This window comes from Prinia subflava, chromosome 8 (genome assembly GCF_021018805.1).
Source record: "Prinia subflava isolate CZ2003 ecotype Zambia chromosome 8, Cam_Psub_1.2, whole genome shotgun sequence".
Classification (NCBI taxonomy): domain Eukaryota; kingdom Metazoa; phylum Chordata; class Aves; order Passeriformes; family Cisticolidae; genus Prinia; species Prinia subflava.
Genome location: NC_086254.1, coordinates 15679451 through 15707245, shown reverse-complemented (window position 1 = coordinate 15707245; position 27795 = coordinate 15679451). Strand labels below are relative to the sequence as shown.

Here is a 27795-nt window from a genome sequence, read left to right as displayed (position 1 = left end):
CTGCTTTAAACTATCCCTCCCCTGATTTAAACTGTCCCCATTCCTGATTTAAAATATCCCCTCTCCTGATTTAAACTGTCCCCTCCTCTGATTTAAAGTGTTCCTTCCCCTGGTTTAAGCTGTCCCTCCTCCTGATTTAAACTGTCCCTCCCCTGATTTAAACTGGAATTAAATTCCCCTAATTTAAACTGGAATTAAACTCCCCTGATTTAACCTGTCCCCTCCCCTGATTTAATGTGTCCCCCTCCTTGGTTTAAGGTGTCCCCTGCCTTGATCTAACCCATCCCCTCCCTGATTTAAGCTGGAATTAAACTCCCCTGATTTAACCCATCCCCTCCCCTGATTTAACCTGTTCCCTCCTTGATTTAAGCTGGAATTAAACTCCCCTGGTTTAACCCATCCCCTCCCCTGATTTAACCCATCCCCTCCCTGATTTAAGCTGCAATTGTACTCCCCTGATTTAAGCTGGAATTAAACTCCCCTGATCTAACCTGGAATTAAACTCCCCTGATCTAACCCGTCCCCTCCCCTGATTTAACCTGTTCCCTCCCCTGATTTAATGTGTCCCCCTCCTTGATTTAAGGTGTCCCCTGCCTTGATCTAACCCATCCTCTCCCTGATTTAAGCTGGAATTAAACTCCCCTGATTTAACCCATCCCCTCCCTGATTTAACCCATCCCCTCTCCTGATTTAACCCATCCCCTCTCCTGATTTAACCTGTCCCCTCCTTGATTTAAGCTGGAGTTAAACTCCCCTGATTTAACCCATCCCCTCCCTGATCTAACCCATCCCCTCCCTGATTTAAGCTGGAGTTAAACTCCCCTGATTTAACCCATCCCCTCCCTGATTTAAGCTGGAGTTAAACTCCCCTGATTTAACCCTTCCCCTCCCCGATTTAAGCTGGAATTAAACTCCCCTGATTTAACCCTTCCCCTCCCCGATTTAAGCTGGAATTAAACTCCCCTGATCCAGCCCTCCCTGGCTGAGCAGGGACCCCCCTAACCGAGCTCTCCCTCTGCCCCCAGGTTGAGGAAGAAGAGCTAAGCTTGCGTGGAGCTTAGTTCATCAGCATTTTATTCTGGGTAATAAAAAAAATAAAATAAAATGGATACCTGTTTTCCACTGCTAAAACTGAAGCACCACTGTGTGAGAGCAACAGGAGAAAGAAACCAACCAACAGAGAGGAGAGAAGAGAGAGAGGAGAGAGAGAGGAGCGCGCGAGAGAGCCACTGCTAGAGCTCACTGAGACAAGGAGACTGACGAGAGGAGAGAGAGCCCTGAAGGACTGGCTGGCGCCTCGAGGGAAGGACCTCACCCCAAAGGAGAGCTCAGCTCAGTCCCTGCTCCCCCAGTCACCCCCAGCTCCGGAGAAGGGCCTTAAAAAAGCAGGTTTCACTTCATTCCATACTTCTCTTTGCGAGCAGAGGGCATGGAAACCTTTCAGAGCACACGGGGAGAGGAAAACCCTCATCTCAGAGTTGGGCTCGTTCTGCAAAATGTTTCAGTGGTTCCATTTTAGAAGCAGAGTATCTGAGAGAGGGGGGGAAATAAAAAAATAGAGAGGAAGTCCCTGCCTGGGTGACAGCCAGCCAAGCAGAAATCCAGCTGCTGCTCAACTCTGAGGTGCAGGTTTTGTTGTCCAACACTGGCTCTGAAATTTGTTGTCATCGTGTCGCCCACATTCTGAACGAGGTGGTTTTAAAGAGATTCTTTCAAAAAAAAAACAAAAAACAGGAGCACTGAATTTTTTAAGAAGTTTTGTCTCTGAATTCTTAGTGGTGGACCTGGGAGATTTAGATCCTTGTTCTGAGAAGCTTATATTACAAAAACAACAAAAAAAAAACTTTAAAAAAAACCAAAAAAAAAAGTTTCAAACAAAAATTAGAGCACCATCCTTGAGAACTTTCAGTGTGATTTCAAGTTGCAGCAATCAGCCTCTTCTTCCTACATGGGATAGCAGTTTAGAGTGAGAGGAGCCTGCGTGCTCGAGCAGGAGGGTTTCAGAAGTGTTTTCTGTACGCTTTAATTGGCAATGTCTGGACTCTACTCTGTGAACAAACAGCCTTTCTGTCAGATGAACTTTGTGCTTGAGAGGGGACGGGTTCCTGTGCCCTTCGGCCCTGGAGGGAAGGTGCAGCCAGGCCTGCTTTGGTCCCCATTTCGGGGCAGGAGCAGCGGAAATTGGGGATTATTTTGGCCGGGAAGGAAGAGCAGGATGGACAAACGGACAAAGCAGGCGGGTGGTGGAAGGTGGTGGCCTCAGAGCTGGGTTTAACTGGGGAGGATGGGTCAGGCTTTGGGGTGCTGAAGGCAGGAGAGGGGCAGAGCGAGGTGTTGAAGCAAAGTTTTCAGGGAGGGGAAAGAAACAAAAATAAAAAAGGTTGGGAAGGGACTTTGTGAAACGCAGAGTTCCCAGCCCAGCTGGGGAGCAGGACTGAGCACAGCCCACGAGGAGGAGCCTGAGACACTCACAGGGAGCACTTGGGAGCTTTTCATTTGTGTCAGAACCTTCTTTAGGGACAGCACAGAGAGAGAATTGGTTCCTCCAGCCCCGCTTTTCGAATTCGAGTCACCTCTACCTCCCAATTGGCAGCAGCAGCAGCAGCAGCAGAGGTTGATCCCTGGTGTTCCTCAGGCTGGAGTTAAGCTTTACACTCAAAGGGCTCCAAGTGTTTCTAGTCCTTGTTTTATTTTTGGGGGGGAAAACTCAAAATACCTCTCATCTGAATGTACTTCAAACAGCTCAGAGCCCGTTTTTGTACCCGGGGAGGGGGGAAAGCCTTTGATCCCTGTCCTTGCTGGACATCCCTGCCCTGGATTTGCTGGATTTGCCCCCAGAGCAGCCGTGGTGTGGAGCACCCCCAGCCCGGGAGGGACCTGCTCCCCCAGCCCCGGGGGGAGCTGCAGAAACTGCAAAAACCACAACAAAAAACTCACAAAAAACCCATTCTTTAACTCATCCAAAGCCTCCAGAGTTTAGACTTCTAAAACAGTGAAAGAATGGAGACACAGGCCACCTTCCTTCCTCGTGAGATGGACTTGTTTTATTTATTAACATTGCCGAAGGGCTTTTTTAATTTTTTTTCCTTCGTAGGCTGCGTAGTGGCGTAGAATTTTCGGGTAGGTTTAAGCTGAACCCCTCTGTGCAAAGCTATCCATGAGTATTGTAGCCCCCTCCTCTCCCCTCACCCTTGATTTCACTGCTGGGAATGCTTGCCTCTGCTTCGTGCTGCTTTTTTCCTTTTGTAGCAGTTCAAACTCTTTTTGAGTTTTACAAATCCAGACATCAGTGCTAGCACGTTGTTAAAACTCTTCTTTTTTTTTTTAATTAATTAATTTTTTTTTTGTCTCAGTTTTGTTTTAAAACCTGTTTGTCATCAATAAAAAAAAATATGAATAAACAGCTCTTGCATTCAAGGTGGCCCCTAAGTTTCAATGAGGAAACCATGCAACGTTCATTAAAGCTTTAGTCTGATTGTATAAACTTCAAGTTTATTACTTTTTTTTTAAACACGAGACTAGTACAAAAGTGGGGGTGTGCATAGCAGAGGGGGGGTGAGCAACTCAACTGGGACAACTGGGGAAACTGGGAAGCGCCTCCCACCCTCTTCCAGCCCCAGGGTTTGGGAAAAGCTTCCAGCCCCAGGATTTGGGAAAAGCTTCCAGCCCCAGGGTTTGGGAAAACCTTCCAGTCCCAGGATTTGGGAAAAGCTTCCAGCCCCAGGGTTTGGGAAAACCTTCCAGCCCCAGGGTTTAGGAAAAGCTTCCAGCCCCAGGATTTGGGAAAAGCTTCCAGCCCCAGGGTTTAGGAAAAGCTTCCAGCCCCAGGATTTGGGAAAAGTTTCCCCCTGGCCTGCAGGAAATGCAGAAATGGCTTTGCCCTGCCAGGCTCAGGGCTGGGGCTCAAAGCTGGGTCTGGGCCGGGGTTTAGGCCTGGCCTAGGCACAGACTCAGGCCAGGGTGAGCCCAGGTCCTGTCCTGGCTCTCCCTCCCCCCCAAACCCAGGAATACTTGGAGGTTTTCTTCTAAAATCAGAATTAACTGCCCGGGGTTAAGCCCTTAAAACACTGAAAGGAGCAGGGTGGGGATGTGGGAATGTGAATCCAGCTAAAGCTGCTCCAGGCTCGGTCTTCAGCTCCACATTTTGGGTGTTAAAACAACAAAAAAACATCACAGGAGACCCCCCAGAGGTTAAACAAACCCTCAGTGCTTCCCCCGGGGGGAGGAGATGGGAAAACTTCATCAGACCTCAAAGACACAGCAGGGAAACAGCAAAAAAACCCCACAGAACCCAAAGCTGCACCGCGCCTTCACAGTTCAAAATAAAGAAAATTCAAGTTAACTCGGATTCCTTTTCAGTCCCCCCAAATGCCAGAGGTGGCAGGGAAGGCTCTCTCTGGTGATTTTACACACTGGGAACAGCCCAGGAGGGGCTCCAGAGCTGGGAAAAGCCCGAGCCCCACTGGGAGTGAACAAAAAATGGGAAATGGCCCAAACTGGGCCCTGCTGCCCCTCCTGGAGAGCCCGGGGACACCACAGAGGCCCTGGGGCTGCACAAAACACAAAAATCGACCCAAAATAACCCAAAAAAGCAAAAACGTGCAGAGCTCTGTGCTCTGCCCTCGCCCCGGGACACTCAAGGGACAGCAGGGACAGCCTGGGCTCATCGATTTGCAAATGAGGTAAATTAATACTGACTAATGAGGCTGGGAGGGGAGGAGATGCCGCTGACCCCGCTCTGGATTCCCTCAGCCCCCTGCAGGATCCTGCCCTCGGCACAGGGCTCCCAGGGGACTTCTTTTTAGGTAAAATCTCAAATTTTTAGGTAAAATCTCAATTTTTTTAGGTAAAATCTCCATTTTTTAAGGTAAAATCTCCATTTTTTTTAGGCAAAATCTCCATTTTTTTAGGCTAAACCTCCAGTGCATTTGGCCACCCAACACAAGCCCTGTCCCCAAACCACCCCACCACCAACCACACCCCAAAAAGAGAAAGGAGAAAGCTCCTCTCTCCCCTGGGAAGGGATTTGGTCACCCCATCCCTGCAGCTGGATCAACCCCCAGGAACCCCCGGCCCCGTTTCACCCAGAAAAGTCATTTATACCCTGAGAAATCCACAGAGTTCACCCAAAACCCCCCCAAAAAAACCCCACAGCCCTGGGGGTGCTGGCACAAGCGAGGGGAGGGAACGTGGGGTTCACAGCTCGGTGCCACCCCCCGTACAGAGGGCACCAGCACCGGGCTCGCTCATAACCCCAAAAACCAACCCCAAAAACCAACCCCGAAAACCAACCCCAAAAACCAACACCAAAAAACCAACCTGAAAAAAACAACCCCAAAAACCAACCCCAAAAAACAATCCCAAAAAACAAACCCCGAAAAACAACCCCAAAAACCAACCCCAAAAACCAACCCCAAAAACCAACCCCAAAAACCAACCCCAAAAACCAACCCCGAAAACCAACTCCAAAAACCAACCCCAAAAACCAACACCAAAAAACCGACCTGAAAAAAACAACCCCAAAAACCAACCCCACTGCACAGGGGAGCTCTGGAACGCCCTGAACACGGCGGGGATTCCACAGAACGGGGTTCATTCCCAGAACGGGGTTCATTCCCAGCACTTGCTCATAACCCCACCCCAAAAACCAACCCCAAAAACAACCCCCAAAAAAAACCCCAAAAACCAACCCCAAAAAACAACCCCAGAAACCAACCCCAAAAACCAACCCCAAAAAACAACCCCAAAAACAACCCCCCAAAAAAACCCCAAAAACAACCCCCAAAAAAAACCCCAAAAACCAACCCCAAAAAACAACCCCAAAAAACAACCCCACCGCCCGCGGGAGCTCCTGAACGCCCTGACCGCAGCGAGAATTCCACAGCGCGGGGCTCATCCCCCATTTTCCCCCTTTCCCCGCTACCTGCAGCCGCACTCGTCCACCACCATGTCCTCGTAGTGCCGCAGCACCACGTTGTCGCTGTTGTCGTAGTAGAGGATGGAGATGGGCGAGAGGCGCACGGGCACGCAGCAGGGCTGGGGCGTTCCCCGCGGGTCCAGCGAGTGCACCACGGTCTGCAGCACGGCGTGGTTGGTGCTGTTGAGCTCGGCCGCCAGCGGGAAGGGGCACTCGCCGCCGCAGTAGTTGGCCAGGTAGCCCTGCGGGGCGATGATCCAGTTCTCCCAGCCCACGTCGCTGAAGCTGATGTAAAGGCGGCGCGGCTTGCACAGAGGGCTGGGGGTTACCCCGGAGGGGCTCGGGGGGCTCCTTCTCTTCATCCTCCTCCTCCTCCCGGCCTGGCACTGCTGGCCCAGCGTCACCACCAGCAGCGAGGTGGCCTCGAAGGCGTCGGTGCCGGCGCAGGGGCTGTCCCCGCTGTCCCCGCTGTCCCCGCTGTCCCCGCTGTCCCCGGAGGAGCCGCTGGCAGAGATCTCCAGCAGCAGCGCCAAATCCCCGCCCGGCCCGGGGCTGTCCCCCAGCGCCGCGCTCAGGTTGAAGGTGAAGAGCAGCGAGCGGTGCCCCCGCACGAAGGAGCGCTCCAGCAGCGCCCCCCGGCCCGGCCGCCGCAGCCCCCGGGGGGACGCCTGGTACAGCCGCAGCTCCAAAACCCGCCCCGGCCCGGGGCTCTGGTACGAGCTGTGGTGGAACTGCAGCTCCAGCCGGGCCATGGTCAAGCGCTCGCCCTCCTGCAGCGCGGAGAGGTTGAAGAAGAGGAGTTTCCGCAGGCACAGCCACCCCTGGGGCTGCGCCTCGGGGAGGAAGCGGCCTGGCAAAGAGGGAAAAACGGGGGTGGGGGCGGCTGAACGGGCCGGGCAGGGGCGGCTCCGGGGATGGGGAAACCGCCGGGGTGGGCAGGATCAGCTCCGGGGATGGGCTGGGGGATCCCCTGGGCCGGGCAGGATCAGCTCCAGGGCTGGGAGATCCCCCGGGCTGGGCAGGATCGGCTCCAGGGATGGGGGATCCCCCGGGCTGGGCAGGATCAGCTCCAGGTCTGGGCTGGGGATCCCCCGGGCTGGGCAGGATCAGCTCCGGGGATGGGCTGGGGGATCCCTCGGGCTGGGCAGGATCAGCTCCAGGGCTGGGGATCCCCTGGGCTGGGCAGGATCAGCTCCGGGGATGGGCTGGGGATCCCTCGGGCTGGGCAGGATCAGCTCCAGGGCTGGAGGATCCCCCGGGCTGGGCAGGATCAGCTCCGGGGATGGGCTGGGGATCCCTCGGGCTGGGCAGGATCAGCTCCAGGGCTGGGGATCCCCTGGGCTGGGCAGGATCGGCTCCAGGGATGGAGCTCAGGCCTGGGCTCAGGGCTGAGATCAAACCTGGGCTCAGGCCTGGGATCAAGCAGCACCTCGGGAGGGGTTTAGGGGCCTCGCCTCGGGGTTCGGAGCCCGTTCAGCATCCCCTGCAGCATCCGGAGCGATTCCACGCAGCGGGGATCGCTCCTGGAATGCGGCTCCGGCCTCAGGACACGGGCAGGGAGGGAGGGGAGGCGGGAGCGGGGCCAGGGCTCGGTGCCAGCCCCGGACCTGTGGCCGTACCTTGGTCAGCGAAGACGCGGACGATGTTCCCGGGGACATTGAGCTCCTCCACCCTACACGAGTCCGGCTCTTTGTCCGGCCGCGGCCGCGTCCTGCTCCTCTGGAAGATCCTCCAGAGCACGGGCGGCACCGGGACGGCGCTCTTGGGGCTGGGCTTGGCGCTCAGCCCCAGCGATCTGAGCAAGGAGCTTTCCTGCGGGCTCAGCTCGGCGGCCAGCACGGGGCTCAGCAGGGCCCAGGCCAGGCTGCGGAGGAGCCACATCGCCGCTCTGCTCGCCCGGGGCCGCTTCCCGGCTCTGATGGGCTCGGAGCTCAACGAGCGCCGCGGGATTCCCGGGATTGGGCAGAGCCCGGGATGCTCCAGGCACCCCTTAACCCTTTCAGCGTCTCCGCAGCGTCCGCTCGGGCTCCCGCGGGGTCGGGGGTGGGGATGGAGAATCCAGCGCTGCTCCCAAAAGCTCTGCCCGGAGCCGGGGGCAGAGCAGGAGCCGGCTCTTCCTCCCGAAAATCCCTTTTTTTTAAACTTAATCACGGCGTCCGACGCTTCTCTCTCAAAGCCATCAACCTCCAGCACAGCAAACGGGCAGAGTCCTGCTTCACACGGCCCCAAAAACATCGGTCCCAAAAACATCGGCCCCAAAAGCATCAGCCCCAAAAACAATCGGCCCTAAAACCATCGGTCCCAAATGCATCAGCCCCAAAAACATCAGCTCCAAAACCATTGGCCCCAAAAACATCAGCTCCAAAACCATCGGTCCCAAAAGCATCAGCCCCCCAAAAATCAGCTCCAAAACCTTTGGCCCCAAAACTATCAGCCCCAAAAAACCATCAGCCCCAGAAACATCAGCTCCAAAAGCATCAGTCCCCAAAAACTCAGCCCCAAAACCGTCAGTCCCCCCCAGCACGGGGTCCCTGCCCCAGCCAGGCACCCCCAGGGCCCCCCATCCCTTCCAGGCCATCACAGCAGAGCTGCCCCGTCCCTGTCCCAGCCCCCAGCTCAACGCCAGCGCTGGAAAATTCCATTTTATCCTCCCCAGGGTCACCCCAGCTCTGCTCCGGCCTGGCCTGGGGTATCCTTCCCTTCCTGCCCTGCAAATCCCGCTGAAAACCGGGGAATCCCAGCCTGGGGTGCCCCTGTGGCACCCCCAGAGCCACCGGGAGGGGACAAGGTCCTGCCACAGCTCGGGGGCGTTTCACGGCTCGGACACGACGAGGCTGGAGGGGAATCCAGTGAGGGACAAACACGGGGAAAATCCCCCAAATTCCTGGGATCAACGGCCCGGATCCCCCTCCCTCCTCTGGCTCCTTGGGGAGGGAACTGTGGGTGCTGGGGGAGGGGACAGCGAGGGGACAGCGAGGGGACAGCGAGGGGACAGCGGGGTCTGAGGGACCCAAACCCACAGAGCTGCCCAGGGCAGGGACCTGGGAACCTGCAGGGATGGAGCTGCCTGGAAATTCAGCCTGGGGAGCAGGAATTCTCTGTTCTCCCTGAAAATCCAACCAGGAGAGCAGGAATTCTCTGTTCTCCCTGAAAATCCAACCCAGGGGAGCAGGAATTCTCTGTTCTGCCTGGAAATCCAACCCAGGGGAGCAGGAATTCTCTGTTCTCCCTGGAAATTCAACCCAGGGGAGCAGGAATTCTCTGTTCTGCCTGGAAATTCTGCCCAGAGGAGCAGGAATTCTCTGTTCTGCCTGGAAATTCTGCCCAGAGGAGCAGGAATTCTCTGTTCTGCCTGGAAATCCAACCCAGAGGAGCAGGAATTCTCTGTTCTGCCTGGAAATTCAGCCCAGAGGAGCAGGAATTCTCTGTTCTCCCTGTAAATCCAAGCCAGGGGAGCAGGAATTCTCTGTTCTGCCTGGAAATTCAACCCAAGGGAGCAGGAATTCTCTTCAGCAGGGGACAGTCCTGGGGGCAGCCCCTGGCAGGGACCTGCAGGATCCTTTTTAAGCCTCCCCAAGACCCCCACGGGGCTTTTGGGAGTGAATCAGCGCCCCTGGGAGGGCTGGGGTGAGGATCCCGGGGTGGATTTCCAGGCAGAGCCGCCCCTGGGAGCCGCAGGTGACAGAGACCCCCCCCAGGGGCACCTCTGCAGCCCCTGGACAGCAGCTGGAGCACAGCTGGAGCACAGCTGGAGCACAGCTGGAGCACAGCTGGCCCTTCCCCAGGCAGGGCAGGAGCTTTGCCCTGCCCGGTTCGGAGCTGGAGCCTGCAGGAGCAGCCAGGGGAGGCTCAGGAGGAGTCACAGAAGGTGGAGAACACCTGGGGACAGGTTGGGGACACACAGCCAGCCCCAAAGCCCAGCCAGGCCAGCAAAGCCACCGAGCTGGGCCACAGGGACACCCCAAACCCAGGGGACAGGGCACAGGGACACCCCAGCCCCGGGGGACAGGGCACAGGGACACCCCCAGCCTCAGGGGACAGGGCACAGGGACACCCCCAGCCCCGGGGGACAGGGCACAGGGACACCCCAGCCCCGGGGGACAAGGTCCTGGCAGCTGCGCGTCCTCCCCGGCGCCGGGCAGGGCTGGCAGGGGGTCAGGGGTGAGGTTCTCCTCAGGCTTGTCCTTTGCAGGGTCCTGGAGCAGGGTCCTGGCAGCGCCAGGCCCTGGCAGCTTCACAACCTCTTGTCCTTCACGAGGCCGTTCTTGAGGCGCAGCCTGGGGAGGAGCAGAGCCCGTGGTCAGCCCCGGTCACCCCAAAATTCCCTCCCTCCTTTCCTGCCCCCGGGTTTGTGGGAGTTTGGCTGATCCAGCACGAGGTGATCCCACAGGGAGAGCTCAGAGCCCCTTCCAGAGCCTGAAAGGGAGAGCTGGGGAGGGATTTGGGACAAAAACTGGAATTCCAGGGCACAGGGAACGGCTCCCACTGCCAGGGGCAGGGCTGGATGGGAGACTGGTGAGGGATTCCTCCCTGGGAGGATTCAAGGAGAAGAGAAGCTCCAGGGAAACCTTGGAGCCACTTCCAGAGCCTGAAGGGGCTCCAGGGGAGCTGCAGAGGGATTTGGGATGAGGGATGGAATTCCAGGACACAGGGAATGGATTTAAACTGGGAAAGGGGAATCCGGGTGGGATTTTGGGCAGGAATTCCTGGCTGTGAGGGTGAGGAGGGGCTGGGATGGAATTCCAGGTAAGCTGTGGCTGCTCCATCCCTGGCAGTGCCCAGTGCCAGGCCCTGGGACGGTGGGAGGTGTCCCAGGGGTGGAACTTCGGGGTTTTCCAACCCAAGGCACCCTGGACCCCCTCGTGTGCGCCCACCTTTCCTTCAGAGCCCGGGGCAGGCGCACCCCGGGCTCCCTCCTGCTCTCCTCCACGTCGTACTCGCGGACGTCGTTCACCTCCTGCATCTGCCCCAGCAGCACCTTGGCCACGAACAGCACGATGTACTGAGGGGACAGGGGACAGGGACCCTCAGGCACGGCCCGGGGCTGGGGGGGACCTTTCCCTGCTGTCCCCACCCAGCCCGGGGCAGGGCAGCTCCTCCCGGGGTGGGTTTGTTCAGAATTCCTGGAATTTCCCTGATCTCATCCCAGGGATGATGGAATCAGCGGCTGCTCTGCCCTGCCCCTGCCCCAGGGGATCCCTCCTTTCCCCCCTCCCCAAAGCTCGGGGAACATTCCCAGGAACATTCACACCTCTCTGGGATTCCAGCTGTTCTTATCGCTCCCTCCCCGGGGTGGCAGACAGTCCGAATTCCAAAGGGAACCTCCCAAAACCTCCTGCCCTGAAACCCCAAAACCTCCCCTGAACCCCACAAAACCTCCTGCCTTGAACCCTCCAAAACCTCCTGCCCTGAACCCCCCAAAACGTCCCCTGAACCCCCCCAAACCTCCTCCCCTGAAACCCCAAAACCTCCTGCCCCGAACCCACTAAACCTCCCCTGAACCCTCCAAACCTCCCCTGAACCCCCCAAAACCTCCCCTGAACCCCCCAAAACCTCCCTTGAACCCCCCAAAACCTCCCTTGAACCCTCCAAAACCTCCTGCCCTGAACCCCCCCAAAACCTCCCCTGAACCCTTCCAAACCTCCTGCCTTGAACCCCCCAAACCTCCTCCACCCCTGCAGCCCCCCAGGAGCAGCCAGGCCGGGGGTGACCCCAAGGCCAGGGGATGTGTCCCCGCTGTCCCCAGCCCCGTTTGGGGCAGGGCAGGTCCCTGTGTCACCCACCAGGAACCAGTAGATGTTCATCAGGGTGAGCACGAGCAGCAGCGCGTTGAAGAAGAAGTAGAAGGGGATGTTGGGCACGGCCTGGAGGCTGGAGTGGCAGGTGGCGTAGAGCACCTTGAGCGGGAACCAGTAGAGACGGAACCAGAACCTGCCAGGGATGGGGATGGGTTAATGTCCCCCCCTGGCAGGGGACAGAGCCAGCAGAGCACAGCTGGAACCCAAACCCTGCTCCTGGCAGGGGACAGGGCCAGCACAGCACAGTTCAACCCCAAACCCTGCTCCTGGCACCCCAATCCCTGATCCTGGCACCCCAGTCCCTGCTCCCCTGGCACCCCAATCCCTGCTCCCCTGGCACCCCAATCCCTGATCCTGGCACCCCAATCCCTGCTCCCCTGGCACCCCAATCCCTGCTCCCCTGGCACCCCAATCCCCGCTCCTGGCACAGGGCAGGGCAGCAGCACATCCCAAAGGTTTGGTGCCGAGGCAGGGTGGCACTGCAGGGCTGGGCAGGAAAAACTTTGGGAGCTTTTCCCAGCCCTGTGCGCCCCAAATTCCTCACCAGAAACCTTCCCCCAAACTGAGGCTGTGGCTCATTTATCCATCCATCCATCCCTCCATCCCTCCATCCCTCCATCCATCCATCCATCCATCCATCCATCCATCCATCCATCCATCCATCCATCCATCCATCCATCCATCCATCCATCCATCCATCCATCCATCCACCCCTCCATCCCTCCCTCCATCCTCTCCCTCTTCCTTCTCCTCCCTCCTCTCCCCAGCTGCAATCTGGGACAGCCCCAGCTCCCTTTTCCTGCCTGGAAAAGCTCTCCTTGCTGCTAAAACCTGGGAAAATGCCCCCTCCTCCTCCTCCTCCTCCTCCTCCCCCCCTGCCGGGTCATTTGTGACATTTGTGACATTTTGGTGTCCCCGCACTTCACAGCCCCGCGGTGCCAGACGGCCCCGGCACTACAGAGGGATTCCGAGCCCAGCGTGGGGCCGGCCCTGCGGGGGCTCCGATCCCTCAAAGGCTCCTTCCCAAAAATCCCCCGGGAGGCCGAGGGGGAGGGTCCCGAAAACAGCGAGGACAGGGGGGAGTGGGGACAGGGCACAAAAAAATCCATCAGGGAGGGTCGGGAGTGGGATCAGGGGGAGAAATCCTGCTGGGAGGAGGGTGGGGAGTGGGAATAAGAGGACAAATCCATCAGGGAGGGTCGGGAGTGGGATCGGGACACAAACCCAGCAGGGAGGGTCAGGATTGGGATCAGTCACACCCAGTGGGGTGGGATCAAGGGGACAAATCCACCAGCGAGGGTCAGGATTGGGACCAGGGACTCAAATCCATGAGGGAAGAGGGTGGGGAGTGGGATCAGGGAGCTGAACCCACCAGGAAGGGTCGGGATTGGGACCAGGGGGACAAAGTCAGCAGGGAAAAAATCGGGATTGGGATCAGGGACACAAACCCAGCAATGGGATGGGGATTGGGATCAAGGACAGAGACCCAGCAATGGGATCAGGGACAGAGACCCAGCAATGGGATCAGGATCAGGCACACAGACCCAACAATGGGATCACGATAAGGGACACAAACCCATCAGTGGGATCGGGGTCGGGGACAAAAACCCAGCAATGGGATCAGAATTGGGATCAGGGACCCAGACCCAGCAATGGGATCGGGATCAGGGATCCAATCCCAGCAATGGGATCAGGGACCCAAACCCATCAGTGGGATCAGGATCAGGGACCCAAACCCATCAGTGGGATCAGGATCAGGGACACAAACCCATCAGTGGGATTGGGATCAGAGACCCAAATCCATCAGTGGGATCAGGATCAGGGACACAAACCCAGCAATGGGATCAGGACTGGGATCGGGGACCCAAACCCATCAGTGGGATCAGGATCAGGGACACAAACCCATCAGTGGGATCAGGATCAGGGACACAAACCCATCAGTGGGATCAGGGTCAGGGACACAAACCCAGCAATGGGATCGGGATCGGGATTGGGATTGGGATTGGGATCGGGATCGGGGTCGGGGCGCACGCACCAGCTGAGGCTGAAGGCCAGGCAGCCGATGTTGGAGACGACGTCGTTGAGGCGGTGGTAGACCCCGCCGCGGTGCTTGAAGTACACGTTGAGCTTGGTGAACTCCAGCTGCACGTCATTGACGTCGTGCAGGAACAGCACCAGGATGCCCACGTTGTGGTACCTGCGGGGAAACGGGGGGAATGGGGAAAAAATGGGGGGAAAAATAGAGAAAAAGGGGGGAAAAATGGGGGGAAAAAGGGGGGAAAATGGGGGGAAAAGGGGGGGAAAATGGGAGGAAAAGGGGAAAAAATGGGAGAAAAGGGGAAAAAATGGGGGAAAAATGGAGGGAAAAAAGGGGGAAAATGGGGGAAAGGGGGGAAAAAGGGGGGAAAAGGGGGAAAATGGGGGGAAAAAGGGAGGAAAAGGGGGAAAAAGGGGGAAAAAGGGGGGAAAAGGGGGAAAATGGGGGAAAAAGGGAGGAAAAGGGGGAAAAAGGGGGGAAAAGGGGGGAAAAGGGGGGAAAAAGGGAGGAAAAGGGGGAAAAATGGGGGAAAAGGGGGAAAATGGGGGGAAAAAGGGAGGAAAAGGGGGAAAAAGGGGGGAAAAGGGGGAAAATGGGGGGGAAAAGGGAGGAAAAGGGGGAAAAAGGGGGGAAAAGGGGGGAAAAGGGGGAAAAAGGGGGGAAAAGGGGGAAAATGGGGGAAAAAGGGAGGAAAAGGGGGAAAAATGGGGGAAAAGGGGGAAAATGGGGGAAAAGGGGGGAAAGGGGGAAAAAATGGGGGAAAAATGGGGGGAAAAGGGGGAAAAATGGGGGGGAAAAGGGGGAAAATGGGGGGAAAAAGGGAGGAAAAGGGGGAAAAAGGGGGGAAAAGGGGGAAAAAGGGGGGAAAAGGGGGGGAAAGGGGGGAAAGGAGGGAAAATGGGGTGAAGGGGAAAAAATGGGGGAAAAGGGTGAGTTAAAAAATAGGTGGGGAAGAAAAAAAGGGGGAAGAAAAAATGTGGGGAAGAAAAAAAGGAGGAGGAAGGGGGAAAGAAGGAGGGAAAAAAGGGCAAAATGGGGGGAAGAAAAGGGGGGGGAAAGGGCAGGAAAAAAGGATGAGGAGGGAAAAAAGTGGGAGGGAAAAAAGGAGCAAGGAGAGCCCACCCCGAGCCCAGGATTGGGATCAGGGATAAAAATCCAGCAGGGAAAAGGGTGGGATTGGGGTGAGGGACATAAATCCAGCAGGGAAGGTCAGGATTGGAATCAGAGACACAAACCCAGCAGGGAAAAGGTCAAGATTGAGATGAAGGACACAAACCCAGCAGGGAAATGGGTGGGATTGGGGTGAGGGACATAAACCCAGCAGGGAATGTCGGGATTGGGATGAAGAGCTCAGACCCAGCAGGGAATGTTGGGATTGGGGTGAGGGACACAAACCCAGCAGGGAGTGTTGGGATTGGGATCAGGGACACAAATCCAGCAGGGAGTGTCGGGATTGGGATCAGGGACACAAATCCAGCAGGGAAAAGGTCAGGATTGAGATGAGGGACACAAATCCAGCAGGGAGTGTTGGGATTGGAATCAGGGACACAAATCCAGCAGGGAGTGTCGGGATTGGGGTGAGGGGCACAGACCCAGCAGGGAGTGTCAGGATTGGGATCAGGGACACAAATCCAGCAGGGAGTGTCGGGATTGGGATCAGGGACACAAATCCAGCAGGGAGTGTCGGGATTGGGGTGAGGGGCACAGACCTCCCACGGGAATTCCCCACGGGATTCCCACAGGATTTCCTGCCCGGGCTCACCTGAAGGCGTAGGAGGAGGCGATGAGGGCCAGGGCCACGACGTGGTGCAGCAGCATCACCAGCGAGTCCCGGCGCCACGTGTCCATGTAGGCCGTGGCGTAGAGCGAGTGCCCGTAGAAGCTGCCCTGCAGCAGGTACGCCACGGCGATGTCCCCCGGCACCGGCATGCCCTGCCGCCAGCCTGGGGACATGGGGACAGCTGTCAGGGGACACGGGGACACGGGGACATGGGGACATGGGGACAGCTGTCAGGGGACACGGGGACAGGGGGACACTGGGACATGGGGACATGGGGACACAGGGACACTGGTCACAGGGGACATGGGGACAGCTGTCAGGGGACATGGGGACACGGGGACATGGGGACATGGGGACATGGGGATACCGGGACATGGGGACACCGGGACATGGGGACATGGGGACACCGGGACATGGGGACATGGGGATACCGGGACATGGGGACACTGGGACACAGGGGACATGGGGGACATGGGGACACTGGGACACCAGTCACGGGGGACACGGGGGACACGGGGGACATCAGGGACACAGGGGACACGGGGACACCCATCACAGGGGACACAGGGACACGGGGGACATGGAGACACTGGGACACCGGTCAGGGGGACACAGGGGACGCAGGGGACACAGGGGACATGGGGACACCGCTCACACCGGGACACCAGGGACACCGGGACACAGGGACACTGCCACACCAGTCAAGGGGGACACCGGGGACATGGGGACACCGGGACACTGCTCACCAGGACACAGGGACACAGGGGACACCAGGACACCACTCAGACAGGCACAGGGACATGAGGGACTTGGGGACACAGGGACATCAGGGACACAGGGGACACCGCTCACACGGGGACACCAGGACATCGTTCACACCAGGACAGGGACACAGAGGACATGGGGACACAGGGACACAGGGACACAGGGACACCAGCATCAGGGACACCAGTCACAGTGGGGACACTGGTCACAAGAGCAGTAAGGTGTCCTAAGGGACACCTGGTCACACCAGGGACACCGATCACACCAGCATTGGGAACACCAGTCACACCAGCTTGGGGACCTGGAAGTGCCACCAACTCAGGGACACCAGTCACACCAATTTGGGGACCTGCAGGTGCCACCAGCGGGCTCAGGGCCCCTCCCAGCTCAGCACCCAGTGATGTTCAGGCGCTGTTTGGGCGCTGTTTGGGTGATGTTTGGGTGATGTTTGGGTGATGTTTGGGTGATGTTCAGGCGCTGTTTGGGTGATGTTTGGGTGCTGTTTGGGTGATGTTTGGGTGATGTTTGGGTGCTGTTTGGGCGCTGTTTGGGTGATGTTTGGGTGATGTTTGGGTGCTGTTTGGGTGATGTTTGGGTGATGTTCAGGCGCTGTTTGGGTGATGTTTGGGTGCTGTTTGGGTGATGTTTGGGTGATGTTTGGGTGCTGTTTGGGTGATGTTTGGGTGCTGTTTGGGTGATGTTTGGGTGATGTTTGGGTGCTGTTTGGGTGATGTTTGGGTGCTGTTTGGGTGATGTTTGGGTGATGTTTGGGTGCTGTTTGGGTGATGTTTGGGTGATGTTTGGGTGATGTTTGGGTGATGTTCAGGTGATGTTTGGGTGATGTTCAGGCGCTGTTTGGGTGATGTTTGGGTGCTGTTTGGGTGATGTTTGGGTGATGTTTGGGTGATGTTTGGGTGCTGTTTGGGTGATGTTTGGGTGCTGTTTGGGTGATGTTTGGGTGCTGTTTGGGTGATGTTTGGGTGCTGTTTGGGTGATGTTTGGGTGATGTTTGGGTGATGTTTGGGTGATGTTTGGGTGATGTTTGGGTGATGTTCAGGCGCTGTTTGGGTGATGTTTGGGTGATGTTTGGGTGCTGTTTGGGTGATGTTTGGGTGATGTTTGGGCGCTGTTTGGGTGATGTTTGGGTGCTGTTTGGGTGATGTTTGGGTGCTGTTTGGGTGATGTTTGGGTGATGTTTGGGTGATGTTTGGGTGATGTTTGGGCGCTGTTTGGGTGATGTTTGGGTGATGTTTGGGTGATGTTTGGGTGATGTTTGGGTGATGTTTGGGTGATGTTTGGGTGATGTTTGGGTGATGTTTGGGTGATGTTTGGGTGATGTTTGGGCGCTGTTTGGGTGATGTTTGGGCGCTGTTTGGGCGCTGTTTGGGTGATGTTTGGGTGATGTTTGGGTGCGGATCCAGCCAGCCCCGAGCTCTGCCTCGGGCACCAAAACCTCTCCCAGAGCTGAGGGAGAACCGGGGGCTTGTGGGGCTGCCCAGGGCAGGGGTTTGAGGTGATTTTTAAACCCTGTTTTAGGCAGGTGTTGGAATTAGATGATTTTTAAACCCTGTTTTAGGCAGAGGTTGTAAGGAGGTGATTTTCAGGCTCTGATCTGCTGCCCCTGCCCATGACCACGAGCTGATCTTCCAGACCCTTCCCAACCCCATTATTTAATTCATTATTTAATTCATTATTTAATTCATTATTTAATTCATTATTTAATTCACTATTTAACTCATTATTTAATTCATTATTTAATTCATTATTTAATTCATTATTTAACTCATTATTTAATTCATTATTTAATTCATTATTTAATTCATTATTTAACCCATTCCATGATTTAATCATTCCCTGATTTACCCCTCGGGCAGTGACCGACAGAAATGCTCAGACACCCCCTCGTGCCCTCTCTGCACCCAGGGCACGGCGAAAAAAGGGAATTTTAGGGTTTTTCTCCGGTTTTCCTCACCGTAGAAGACCGAGGGGGGGTCGTGGAAGAAGGGGTAGTCGGTGCCGAAGAGCAGGTAGGCGCCGTAGGACCAGGACAAGGAGTAGAAAAGCAACTTCCAGGCACTCTCGGGCATCTTGGCGGCATCTTTGGGCTGCAGGTGGCACCACTCCGCCAAGGGCTGCGGGAAAATCGGGATTTCAGCGGGGAGGGGCGGGAGAGGCCGGGAAAGGGGAGATCGGGAGGCTGGAGAGGCTCCGAGCCCGCCTGGAGCTGTGGGAGCAGAGCCCGGAGCTTCCTCCCCCCGTGCCGGGATCGTCCTGCTGGAAGAGGAGCCCAGAGCTCATAAAATAAAAATAAAAATAAAAATAAAAATAAAAATAAAAATAAAAATAAAAATAAAAATAAAAATAAAAATAAAAATAAAAATAAAAATAAAAATAAAAATAAAAAATAATAAAATTGAAAATAAAAAATAATAAAATTAAAAATAAAATTAAACATAATAATAAAAATAAAAAAAAATAAAATAAAATTAAAAATAAAAATAAAAATAAAAATAAAAATAAAAATAAAATTAAAATTAAAATTAAAATTAAAATAAATTAAAATAAAAATTTAAAAAATTTAAATAAAAATTAAAATAAAAGTTAAAATTAAAAAATAAAATAAAATAAAAAATATTTAAAAATATTAAAAAATATTAAAAATATAAAAATAAAAATAAATATAAATTCCCCGGGGGAGAGGCTGTGACAGCGTCACCGCGGGCAGATGGAGCCGGGAAAAATCCCCAGGATGGGCAGGGAAAGGCTGGCACTGCCACCAGGTGCCACCAGGTGCCACCAGCACCGGCACCCCGGGCTGTGCCAGCGCTCCCCGCGGCTTTTCCAACCCCAAATCCCGCTGGGATTTCCCCCCACCCCTCCCCGTGGAGTTTTCTCCCCAAACCTGCCCCAAATCAGCACGGGCGGCTCCGTTTGGGGTTAATCCCAGGGAAATTCCTCATCCCGGGGGGGACAGGGACCCCCCAGCCCCGCCAGGGATGGCCTGGGGGGCACAGGAAAACCTGGAGCAGCCTCGGTTTTTTTGGGAATAAATGAACCCAGCAAGGCACAGCCCCAGTTTTTGGGGAATAAATTGACCCAGCACAGCACAGGCTCAGGTTTTTTGGAATAAATGAACTCAGCAAGGCACAGGCTCGGTTTTTGGGGAATAAATGGAACCAGCAAGTCACAGCCCCGAGTTTTTGGGAATAAACTGATCTAGCAAGGCACAGCCTCAGTTTTTTGGGGATGAACTGACCCAGCAAGCCACAGACTCATTTTTTTTGGGAATAAATGAACTCAGCAAGGCACAGGCCTGGGTTTTTTGGGAATAAACGGACCCAGAACAGCACAGCCTCAGTTTTTTGGGGATGAACTGATCCAGCAAGCCACAGTCTCAGTTTTTTTGGGAATAAATGGATCCAGCAAGGCACAGCCTCATTTTTCTTTGGAATAAATTGACCCAGCACAGCACAGCCTCCTTTTTTTGGGAATAAATGAATCCAGCAAGGCACAGCCTCAGTTTTCTTTGGAATAAACTGACCCAGCACAGCACAGCCTCAGTTTTTTGGGGAATAAATGGAACCAGCAAGGCACAGCCTCAGTTTTTTTGGGAATAAATGAACCCAGCAAGGCACAGCCTCAGTTTTTTGGGAATAAATGAACCCAGCAGATCCCCCCCCAGAGCCTCCAGAGGAGCCGGAGGTGAAAACAGAACTGGTGGAGAGTAACTGGACCCTGCCCCGGGTCAGCACTTTGTGCTCCTAAATTAAGGCCCCAGCTGTCCCCGCGTTTCTGGCCCCTTTTCCAGGGGCTCCCATCCCAAAAGCTCCGGATTTCCCAGCCTGGGGCCGCTGCCAGGGCAGGGGAAGAGGAGGGAGCTCGGAGGGGGATGAGGAAAGCAGAGAGGGACAGGCCTGGGCACGGGAAATGCTGATTTTTGGGGTGTGCGCACGGAGGGGACACGGGGACGGCTCGAGGGGGTTTGGGGTGCTCAAAACCCCGCTGACCCCACAGGGATCATCCAGACCCAGCCCTTTCCCTATCCCAGGGTGGATTTGGGATCTGAGCTCAACCTCAAATCTCTGCTCACCCCACAGGGGTTTGGGGTGGAGGGACCACAGGGATCTGTGGGGTCCCTTCCCCTGTCCCAGGGTGGATTTGGGGTCTGAGCTCGGCTTTAAATCCCTGCTGACCCCACAGAGGTTTGGGGTGGAGGGGACCACAGGGATCATCCAATTCCAGTCCTTCCCCTGCCCCAGGGTGGATTTGGGATCCTCAGATCCCTGCTGAGCCCATAAAGGTTTGGGGTGGAGGAGACCACAAGGATCTGTGGGGTCCCTTCCCCTATCCCAGGGTGGATTTGGGGTCTCAGCTCGGCCTCAAATCCCTGCTGACCCCACAGGGATCATCCAGTCCCAGTCCTTCCCCTGCTCCAGGGTGGATTTGGGATCCTCAAATCCCTGCTGAGCCCATAAAGGTTTGGGGTGGAGGAGACCACAGGGATCTGTGGGGTCTGTGGGGCAGGGACACCTTCCCCTTTCTGAGGGTGGATTTGGGATCTGGGCTTGGCCTCAAGTCCCTGCTGACCCCACAGAGCTTTGGGGTGGAGGAGACCACAAGGATCTGTGGGATCCCTTCCCCTGTCCCAGGGTGGATTTGGGATCTGGGCTTGGCCTCAAGTCCCTGCTCACCCCACAGAGGTTTGGGGTGGAAGGACCACAGGGATCATCCAGTCCCAGTCCTTCCCCTATCCCAGGGTGGATTTGGGATCCTCAAATCCCTGCTGAGCCCATAAAGGTTTGGGGTGGAGGAGACCACAGGGATCTGTGGGGTCTGTGGGGCAGGGACAGCTTCCCCTTTCTGAGGGTGGATTTAGGATCTGAGCTTGGCCTCAAATCTCCACTGACCCCACAGGGGTTTGGGGTGGAGGCACCACAGGGATCTGTGGGATCCCTTCCCCTGTCCCGGGGTGGATTTGGGGTCCTCAAGTCCCCGCTGACCCCGCAGGAGTTTTGGGGTTTGGGGTGGCGGGGGAGCAGCTCCAGCCCCTCCCCAGCCCAGGGTCCCGGGGGGGCGGCTCTGGGGGCCAGGGGTGTCCCGGGGGTGTCCCCAGAGGTGTCCCCGGGGGTGTCCCGGGGGGTGTCCCGGGGGTGTCCCGGGGGTGTCCCAGAGGTGTCCCGGGGGTGTCCCCAGAGGTGTCCCCGGGGGTGTCCCGGGGGGTCCCCGGGGGTGTCCCCAGAGGTGTCCCCGGGGGTGTCCCCGGGGGTGTCCCGGGGGGTCCCCGGTGATGTCCCCAGAGGAGTCCCCGGGGATGTCCCGGGGGTGTCCCGGGGGTGTCCCGGGGGTGTCCCGGGGGTGTCCTGAGGGTGTCCTGGGGGTGTCCCGGGGGTGTCCCCGAGCTGCCACCGCCGCCCCGGGGGGCGGGGCCGGGCCGGGGGTACCCTCCCATCCCCCGGTGCCGTTGCCATGGTGACGGCGCAGGATGCTGGTTGCCACGGGCGACGGGAGATGGGAGAGCCCAGAGCTGGGGAGTGACGTCATCGCGGGGCTCTGCTTAAAGGGCAACCGCCCCCTCCCCCTCCTCCTCCTCCTCCTCCTCCATCCAGCAGGAGCACTAAGGAGATCCAGGGATCCCTAAATCCACATCCAGGGACCCCTAAATCCACCCCAAACACATCCAGGGATCCCCAAATCCACCCCCAGCTCCAGAAATCCCCAAATCCACATTTGAGGATCCCCGAATCCACCCCCAGCAGTTCCAGGGACCCCCAAATCCAGCCCCAGGGTTTGGGGATCCAGGGATCCCTAACTCTGCATCCAGGGACCCTCAAATCCACCCCCAGCTCCAGAAATCCTTAAATCCCCAGCTCCAGAAATCCCTAAATAAATCCCCAGCTCCAGAGATCCCCAAATCCACCCCCAGTAGCTCCAGGGACTCCCAAATCCACCCCCAGCTCCAGGGATCCTCAAATCCCCATCCAGGGATCCCCAAATCCAGCCCGAGCCCCAGCAGCAGGACATGGGAGCATCGAGAAATCCCTAATTCTGCATCCAGGGATCCCTAAATCCACCCCCAGCTCCTGAAATCCCCAAATCCACATCCAGGGATCCCTAAATCCACATTTGAGGACCCCCAAATCTCCCCCAGCAGCCCCAGGGCCCCCAGCCCGGGCAGGGCTCTGCCTCGGGCTGTGCCCGGGACGGTCCCCGCGGTGCCAGGGGTGGGCAGGGGTGGCTCTGGCAGAGGCACCCAGAGGAATAAAGAGCTTTTTGTGCCTCCTTTTGTCCCCTCGGAGCGCCCGGGTTTGTGGCCAGAGGAGGAAAGAAAAAGAATAAAAACAGGGCCCGGCTGGGACTCGGGAAGTTGAAAAATTTGGATTTTTTTTGACCCTCAAGAAAACCCTGAGGCTGCAGAAAATCCTCCCAGAACTGACTATAAAATTCAAATTAAAATTGACCTAAGTTCGTGAATGTGTTGTTTGAATAAAAATGGGTGATATCACACTGAGAAAAAGTTAAAGGGTTTCGTTTGAATTTTATAAAGATAAAGATAAAGAAAAAGAAAGATTTTAAAAATAAAAATAAAATAAAAATAAAAATAAAAATAAAAATAAAAATAAAAATAAAAATAAAAATAAAAATAAAAATAAAAATAAAAATAAAAATAAAAATAAAAATAAAAATAAAAATAAAAATAAAAATAAAAATAAAAATAAAAATAAACTTGGGGTCACTTTTGGGGACGTTCTCCTCTCCAAGTCACCACCCCAGTGCCACGCTGGCTCCATTTATCCCAAAAAAATTGAGCCTGTGCCGTGCCGGGTTCATTTATTCCCAACCCCCGGGGCCGTGCCCCTTCCAGGACCCAAACCTGGCAGGATTTACAGCAAATCCCCAATTCCGGTCCTTTCCCGGAGCGATTCCAGCGGGAGCAGCTCCCGGTGCTCCCCCCGCCCCTCCCCGGGAAAGCCGATCCCGCCCGGTCCTGCCAGGACCGCGCTCATGCAGATGGAGCCCCCCTCGCCCTTCTGCAGTTACAGCAGTGACCCATTTCCCCAGGGAGCGGCTCCTCCCAGCTGCCAGGACCTGCCAGGACCTGCCAGGACCTGACAGGACCTGACAGGAGCTAGCAGGACCTGCCAGGACCTGCCAGGACCTGACAGGAGCTACCAGGAGCTGTCAGGAGCTAGCAGGACCTGACAGGAGCTAGCAGGACCTGCCAGGTGCTGCCAGGTGCTGCCGGGACCTGCCAGGACCTGACAGGAGCTACCAGCACCTGGCAGGTACTGCCACAAACTACCAGGAGCTGCCAGGTGCTGCCAGGAGCTGTCAGGACCTCCCAGGGCCTCCAGGCGCTGCCAGGACCTCCAGGAGCTACTAGGACTGCCAGGAGCTACCAGGACCTGCCAGGATCCACCAGGAGCTGCCAGGACCTCCAGGAGCTGCCAGGACCTGGCAGGAGCTGCCAAGATCTACCAGGAGCTACCAGGAGCTGCCAGGAGATGCCAGAACCTGCCAGGACCCACCAGGAGCTACCAGGACCTCCAGGAGCTGCCAAGATCTACCAGGAGCTACCACGAGCTGCCAGGACCTGGCAGGACCTGGCAGAGCTCCGGGTGGGCTCCCGGGGCTCAGCCCTGGCTCCGGGGCAGGCGGAGAACGAAGGGTCCCAGTTTGCTCCAGCCTCAACCCAGCATGGCCAGACGGGGCAGGGGGGGAGGGAAACCCGGCCCGGGATAAAATTCCAGCCCTTTCCTCACCCACGGACCCATCACAGACAGACAGGGAATGAGGGAAAAACCAGTCTGGGACAAAATTCCTGGTGGATTCCTGATCCACAGGCCCTTCAGTGCATCCCAGGGAATGAGGGAAAAATCAGTCTGGGATAAAATTCCAGCCCTTTTCTCACCCACAGCCCCTTCAGTGCATCATGGACAGACAGGGAATGAAGGAAAATTCAACCTGGGACAAATCCCCAGCCCTTTCCTCACCCCCCAGCCCCTCTGACCCACCCCAGGGAATGAGGGAAATCCAGTCTGGGACAAAATTCCCAGCAAGTTCCTCACCCACAGCACCTTTGACCCCTCACAGCCAAACAGGGAATGAGGAAAATGAGGAAAATCCAGCCTGGTACAAATTCCCAGCAGATTCCTCACCCACAGCCCCTTCAGCCCATCATGAACAGACAGAAAATGAAGGGAATCCAGTCTGGGACAAATTCCCTCAGATTCCTCATCTACAACCACTTCAGTGCATCCCAGGGAATGAGGGAAAAACCAGTCTGGGACAAATTCACAGCAGGTTCCTCACCCACAGCCCCTTCAATGTATCATGGACAGACAGAGAATGAGGGAAAAAACAGTCTGGGACAAAATTCCCAGCCCCTTCCTCACCCACAGCACCTTTGACCATCACAGCTAGAAGAAGGAAAGAGGGAAATCCAGTCTGGCACAAATTCCCAGCAGATTCCTCACCCACAGCACCTTTGACCCCTCACAGCCAGACAGGGAATGAAGGAAAATTCAATCTGGCACAAAATTCCCGGCAGATTCCTCATCTACAATCCCTTCAACCCCTCACAGCCCCTTTGAGCCATTCCAGGGAATAAAAGAAATCCAGCCTGGTACAAATTCTCAGCAGGTTCCTCACCCACAGCCCCTTCAGTGCATCACGAACAGACAGAAAATGAAGGGAATCCAGTCTGGGACAAATTCCCAGCAGATTCCTCATCTACAACCACTTCAGTGCATCATGGACAGACAATGAGGGAAATTCAGACTGACATAAATTCCCAGCAGATTCCTCACCCCCTTCAGCCCATCATGCACAGACAGAAAATGAGGGAAATCCAGTCTGGGACAAATCCCCAGCCCTTTCCTCACCCCCAGCACCTTCAATGTATCATGGACAGACAGGAAATGAGGGAAAATTCAATCTGGCACAAAATTCCCAGCCCTTTCCTCACCCCCAGCCCCTCTGACCCACCCCAGGGAATGAGGGAAATCCAGCCTGGCACCAATTCCCAGCAGATTCCTCACCCCCAGCCCCTCTGACCCACCCCAGGGAATGAGGGAAATCCAGTCTGGCACAAATTCCCGGTGGATTCCTCACCTACAGCCCCTTCAGTGCATCATGGACAGACAGAAAATGAGGAAAATCCAGACTGGCACAAATTCCCAGCAGATCCCTCACCCCCAGCCCCTCTGACCCACCCCAGGGAATGAGGGAAATCCAGCCTGGCACAAATTCCTGGCAGATTCCCTCACCAGCAGCAGCCCCGGAGGGCTCAGGCTGGAGCTTGCCCAAGGTCAGGACCCCAATAAAGCCGAGCAGGATAAATAAAATAAATAAAATAAATAATTAAAAAAATAAATACAATAAAATAAATAAATAAACAAATCCTTCGGGGCAGCAGTGGCTGCCACAGGATCCTCCCGAGCTCAGGCTGGGAATGAAGAACGAGGCCTGGCACAGCCTGCTCAGGGCCTGGTGGCACAGGGAGGTGACAAAAGGAGCTCGGGGCTGTTCCTTGTCCCCAGAAATCCTCAGGACTCTGCCCTTGGAGCCGTCCGGAGGGGGCAGAGCCTGCGGCATCCCCGGAGGAGGGAACCGCGGGCAGAAATTCAGGATTTCATCGATGTCCCCCGGGCGGGGACATCGCCGCGTCCCCGAGCCCCGCGGGGTCACGCCAGGGGGGTTTCTCCCCAAAATCCCGCAGGAATTTGTCCCCCTCTTCTTCCCACCCAGCCTGGGAGTGAGAAATAATCCCTGACCTGCCGGGGGTGCGGGGAAAGGAGCAGGGGGCGCGCCGGGATGATCAAATCCTTCGGGATTGAGCCCCGGGAAAAGCACAAAAATCTGGGAATAACCGGGAATAACCGGGAAGAAAACCCCCTCGGTCTTGTGGGGGAAAGGATGGAAACGAAGGGAAGGAAAATGGAGCAGGGGGGGCTCCGGGATGCTCAAATCCTTCGGGATTGAGCCCCGGGAAAAGCACAAAAATCTGGGAATAACCGGGAAGAAAAAACCCCTCGGTCTTGTGGAGGAAGGGATGGAAACGAGGGAGAGAAATAAAAGGGAAAAATGGAGCAGGGGGGGCTCCGGGATGCTCAAATCCTTCGGGATTCAGCCCTGGAAAAAGGCACGGAAGCACGGGAAAAACTGGGAATAACCGGGATGAAAAAACCCCTCGGTCTTGTGGGGGCAGAGATGGAAACGAAGGGAAGGAAAATGGAGCAGGGGGGGCTCCGGGATGCTGAAATCCTGCAGGATGCAGCCCCGGGAAAGGCACAAAAATCTGGGAATAACCGGGAAGAATCCACCTCAAGGTTGAGGGGATGCAGGGATGGAAACGTGCGGGGGAAATAAAGAGGAAATGGAGAAGGAAGGCCCTGCCGGGGCTCCGGGATGCTGAAATCCTGCAGGATTCAGCCCTGGAAAAGGCACGGAACCACAGAAAAACCTGGGAATAGCCTGGGAATAACCGGGAAGAAAAAACCTTCGGTCTTGTGGGGGCAGGGATGGAAACGAGAGGGGGGGAATGGAGCAGGGGGGCTCTGCCGGGGCTCCGGGATGCTGAAATCCTGCAGGAATTGCAGGAAAAAAAAGGCACAAAAATCTGGGAATAACCGGGAAGAAACCATCTCAAGGTTGAGGGGATGCAGGGATGGAAGCGTGCGGAGGAAATAAAGAGGAAATGGAGCAGGGGGGGCTCTGCCGGGGCTCCGGGATGCTGAAATCCTGCAGGAATTGCAGGAAAAAAGGCACAAAAATCTGGGAATAACCTGGGAATAACCTGGGAATAACCTGGGAATACCCCAGCCCATCGTGGCGGGGATGCGGGGATGGACGCGAGGGGAAATGGAGGCGGCGGGGATGCTCCGTCCCCGGGCACGCAGCGCCGGGGGAAGGCGCGGAACAACCCCGCAATAACCTGGAAGGAAAAACCGCTCAGCCCCGCGGGGGGAGAGCTCGGGGGCAGCCCCGGGGCGCCCCCACCCCCCCAAAAAAACCCACCCGCATCCCCCCCATTGCCAAGGCCTGCCCGCGCCCCCCGGTGCCCGGCACTGACCGCGAAGAGGCGGCGGCAGCAGGCGCGGCGCAGCGCGGTCCAGCCCAGCGCGCAGAGCCCGCACAGCAGCACCTCCGCCCAGCCCAGGTGCGCGTTCTCGGCCCAGGTGCGCCTGGCCAGCTCCCAGCCGCAGTCCCCGCAGCTCCGCGCAGCCCCGGCCAGGCTGCCGTAAGCCCGGCGGAGCAGCTCGGTGTAACCGGGCATGGGCTCCGGAGGAGGCATCGCGGAGCTGCCGCGGCCGCGGGGCCCCGCGCAGGCTCCGGCGGGGCGGGCACGGCGCTGCCGCTGCTCCCCCCGCGCTGCCGGCGCCGGTACCGGGCTGGAGCCGCCCCCTGGCACGGCCCGGCCCCCGCAGGGCCCGGCCGGGGCTCCCGGAGGGGGCAGAGAGGAGAGGGAAGGGGAAACGGAGCGAGCAGGAGGCGGCGC

General features: G+C 56.5%; 3 protein-coding genes across 4 annotated transcripts in view; 1 reads left to right on the top strand and 2 right to left on the bottom strand.

The window, feature by feature from the left end:
- UPF1 (UPF1 RNA helicase and ATPase) overlaps positions 1-4065 on the top strand; it is a 32329-nt gene extending 28264 nt beyond the window's left edge. For both annotated transcript variants that reach the window (XM_063403395.1, XM_063403396.1), the window contains exon 24: positions 1026-4065. The gene's annotated coding sequence lies outside the window, so the exon portion shown is untranslated. The remainder of the gene's footprint in view (positions 1-1025) is intronic.
- A 1737-nt stretch (positions 4066-5802) lies between these two features.
- On the bottom strand, positions 5803-8171 carry GDF1 (growth differentiation factor 1). Its single transcript, XM_063403480.1, has 2 exons — positions 7537-8171; positions 5803-6767 (listed from the first exon to the last, which is right to left on the bottom strand). The coding sequence occupies exons 1-2, from the start codon at positions 8165-8167 to the stop codon at positions 5920-5922; spliced, it is 1479 nt and encodes a 492-aa protein (XP_063259550.1). The 5' UTR covers positions 8168-8171; the 3' UTR covers positions 5803-5919.
- Positions 8172-9381: 1210 nt separating this feature from the next.
- CERS1 (ceramide synthase 1) lies at positions 9382-27662 on the bottom strand. The gene is made up of 7 exons (XM_063403527.1): positions 27370-27662; positions 18271-18430; positions 15516-15696; positions 13751-13912; positions 11701-11848; positions 10792-10919; positions 9382-10194 (listed from the first exon to the last, which is right to left on the bottom strand). The coding sequence occupies exons 1-7, from the start codon at positions 27589-27591 to the stop codon at positions 10152-10154; spliced, it is 1044 nt and encodes a 347-aa protein (XP_063259597.1). The 5' UTR covers positions 27592-27662; the 3' UTR covers positions 9382-10151.
- Positions 27663-27795: the final 133 nt, after the last annotated feature.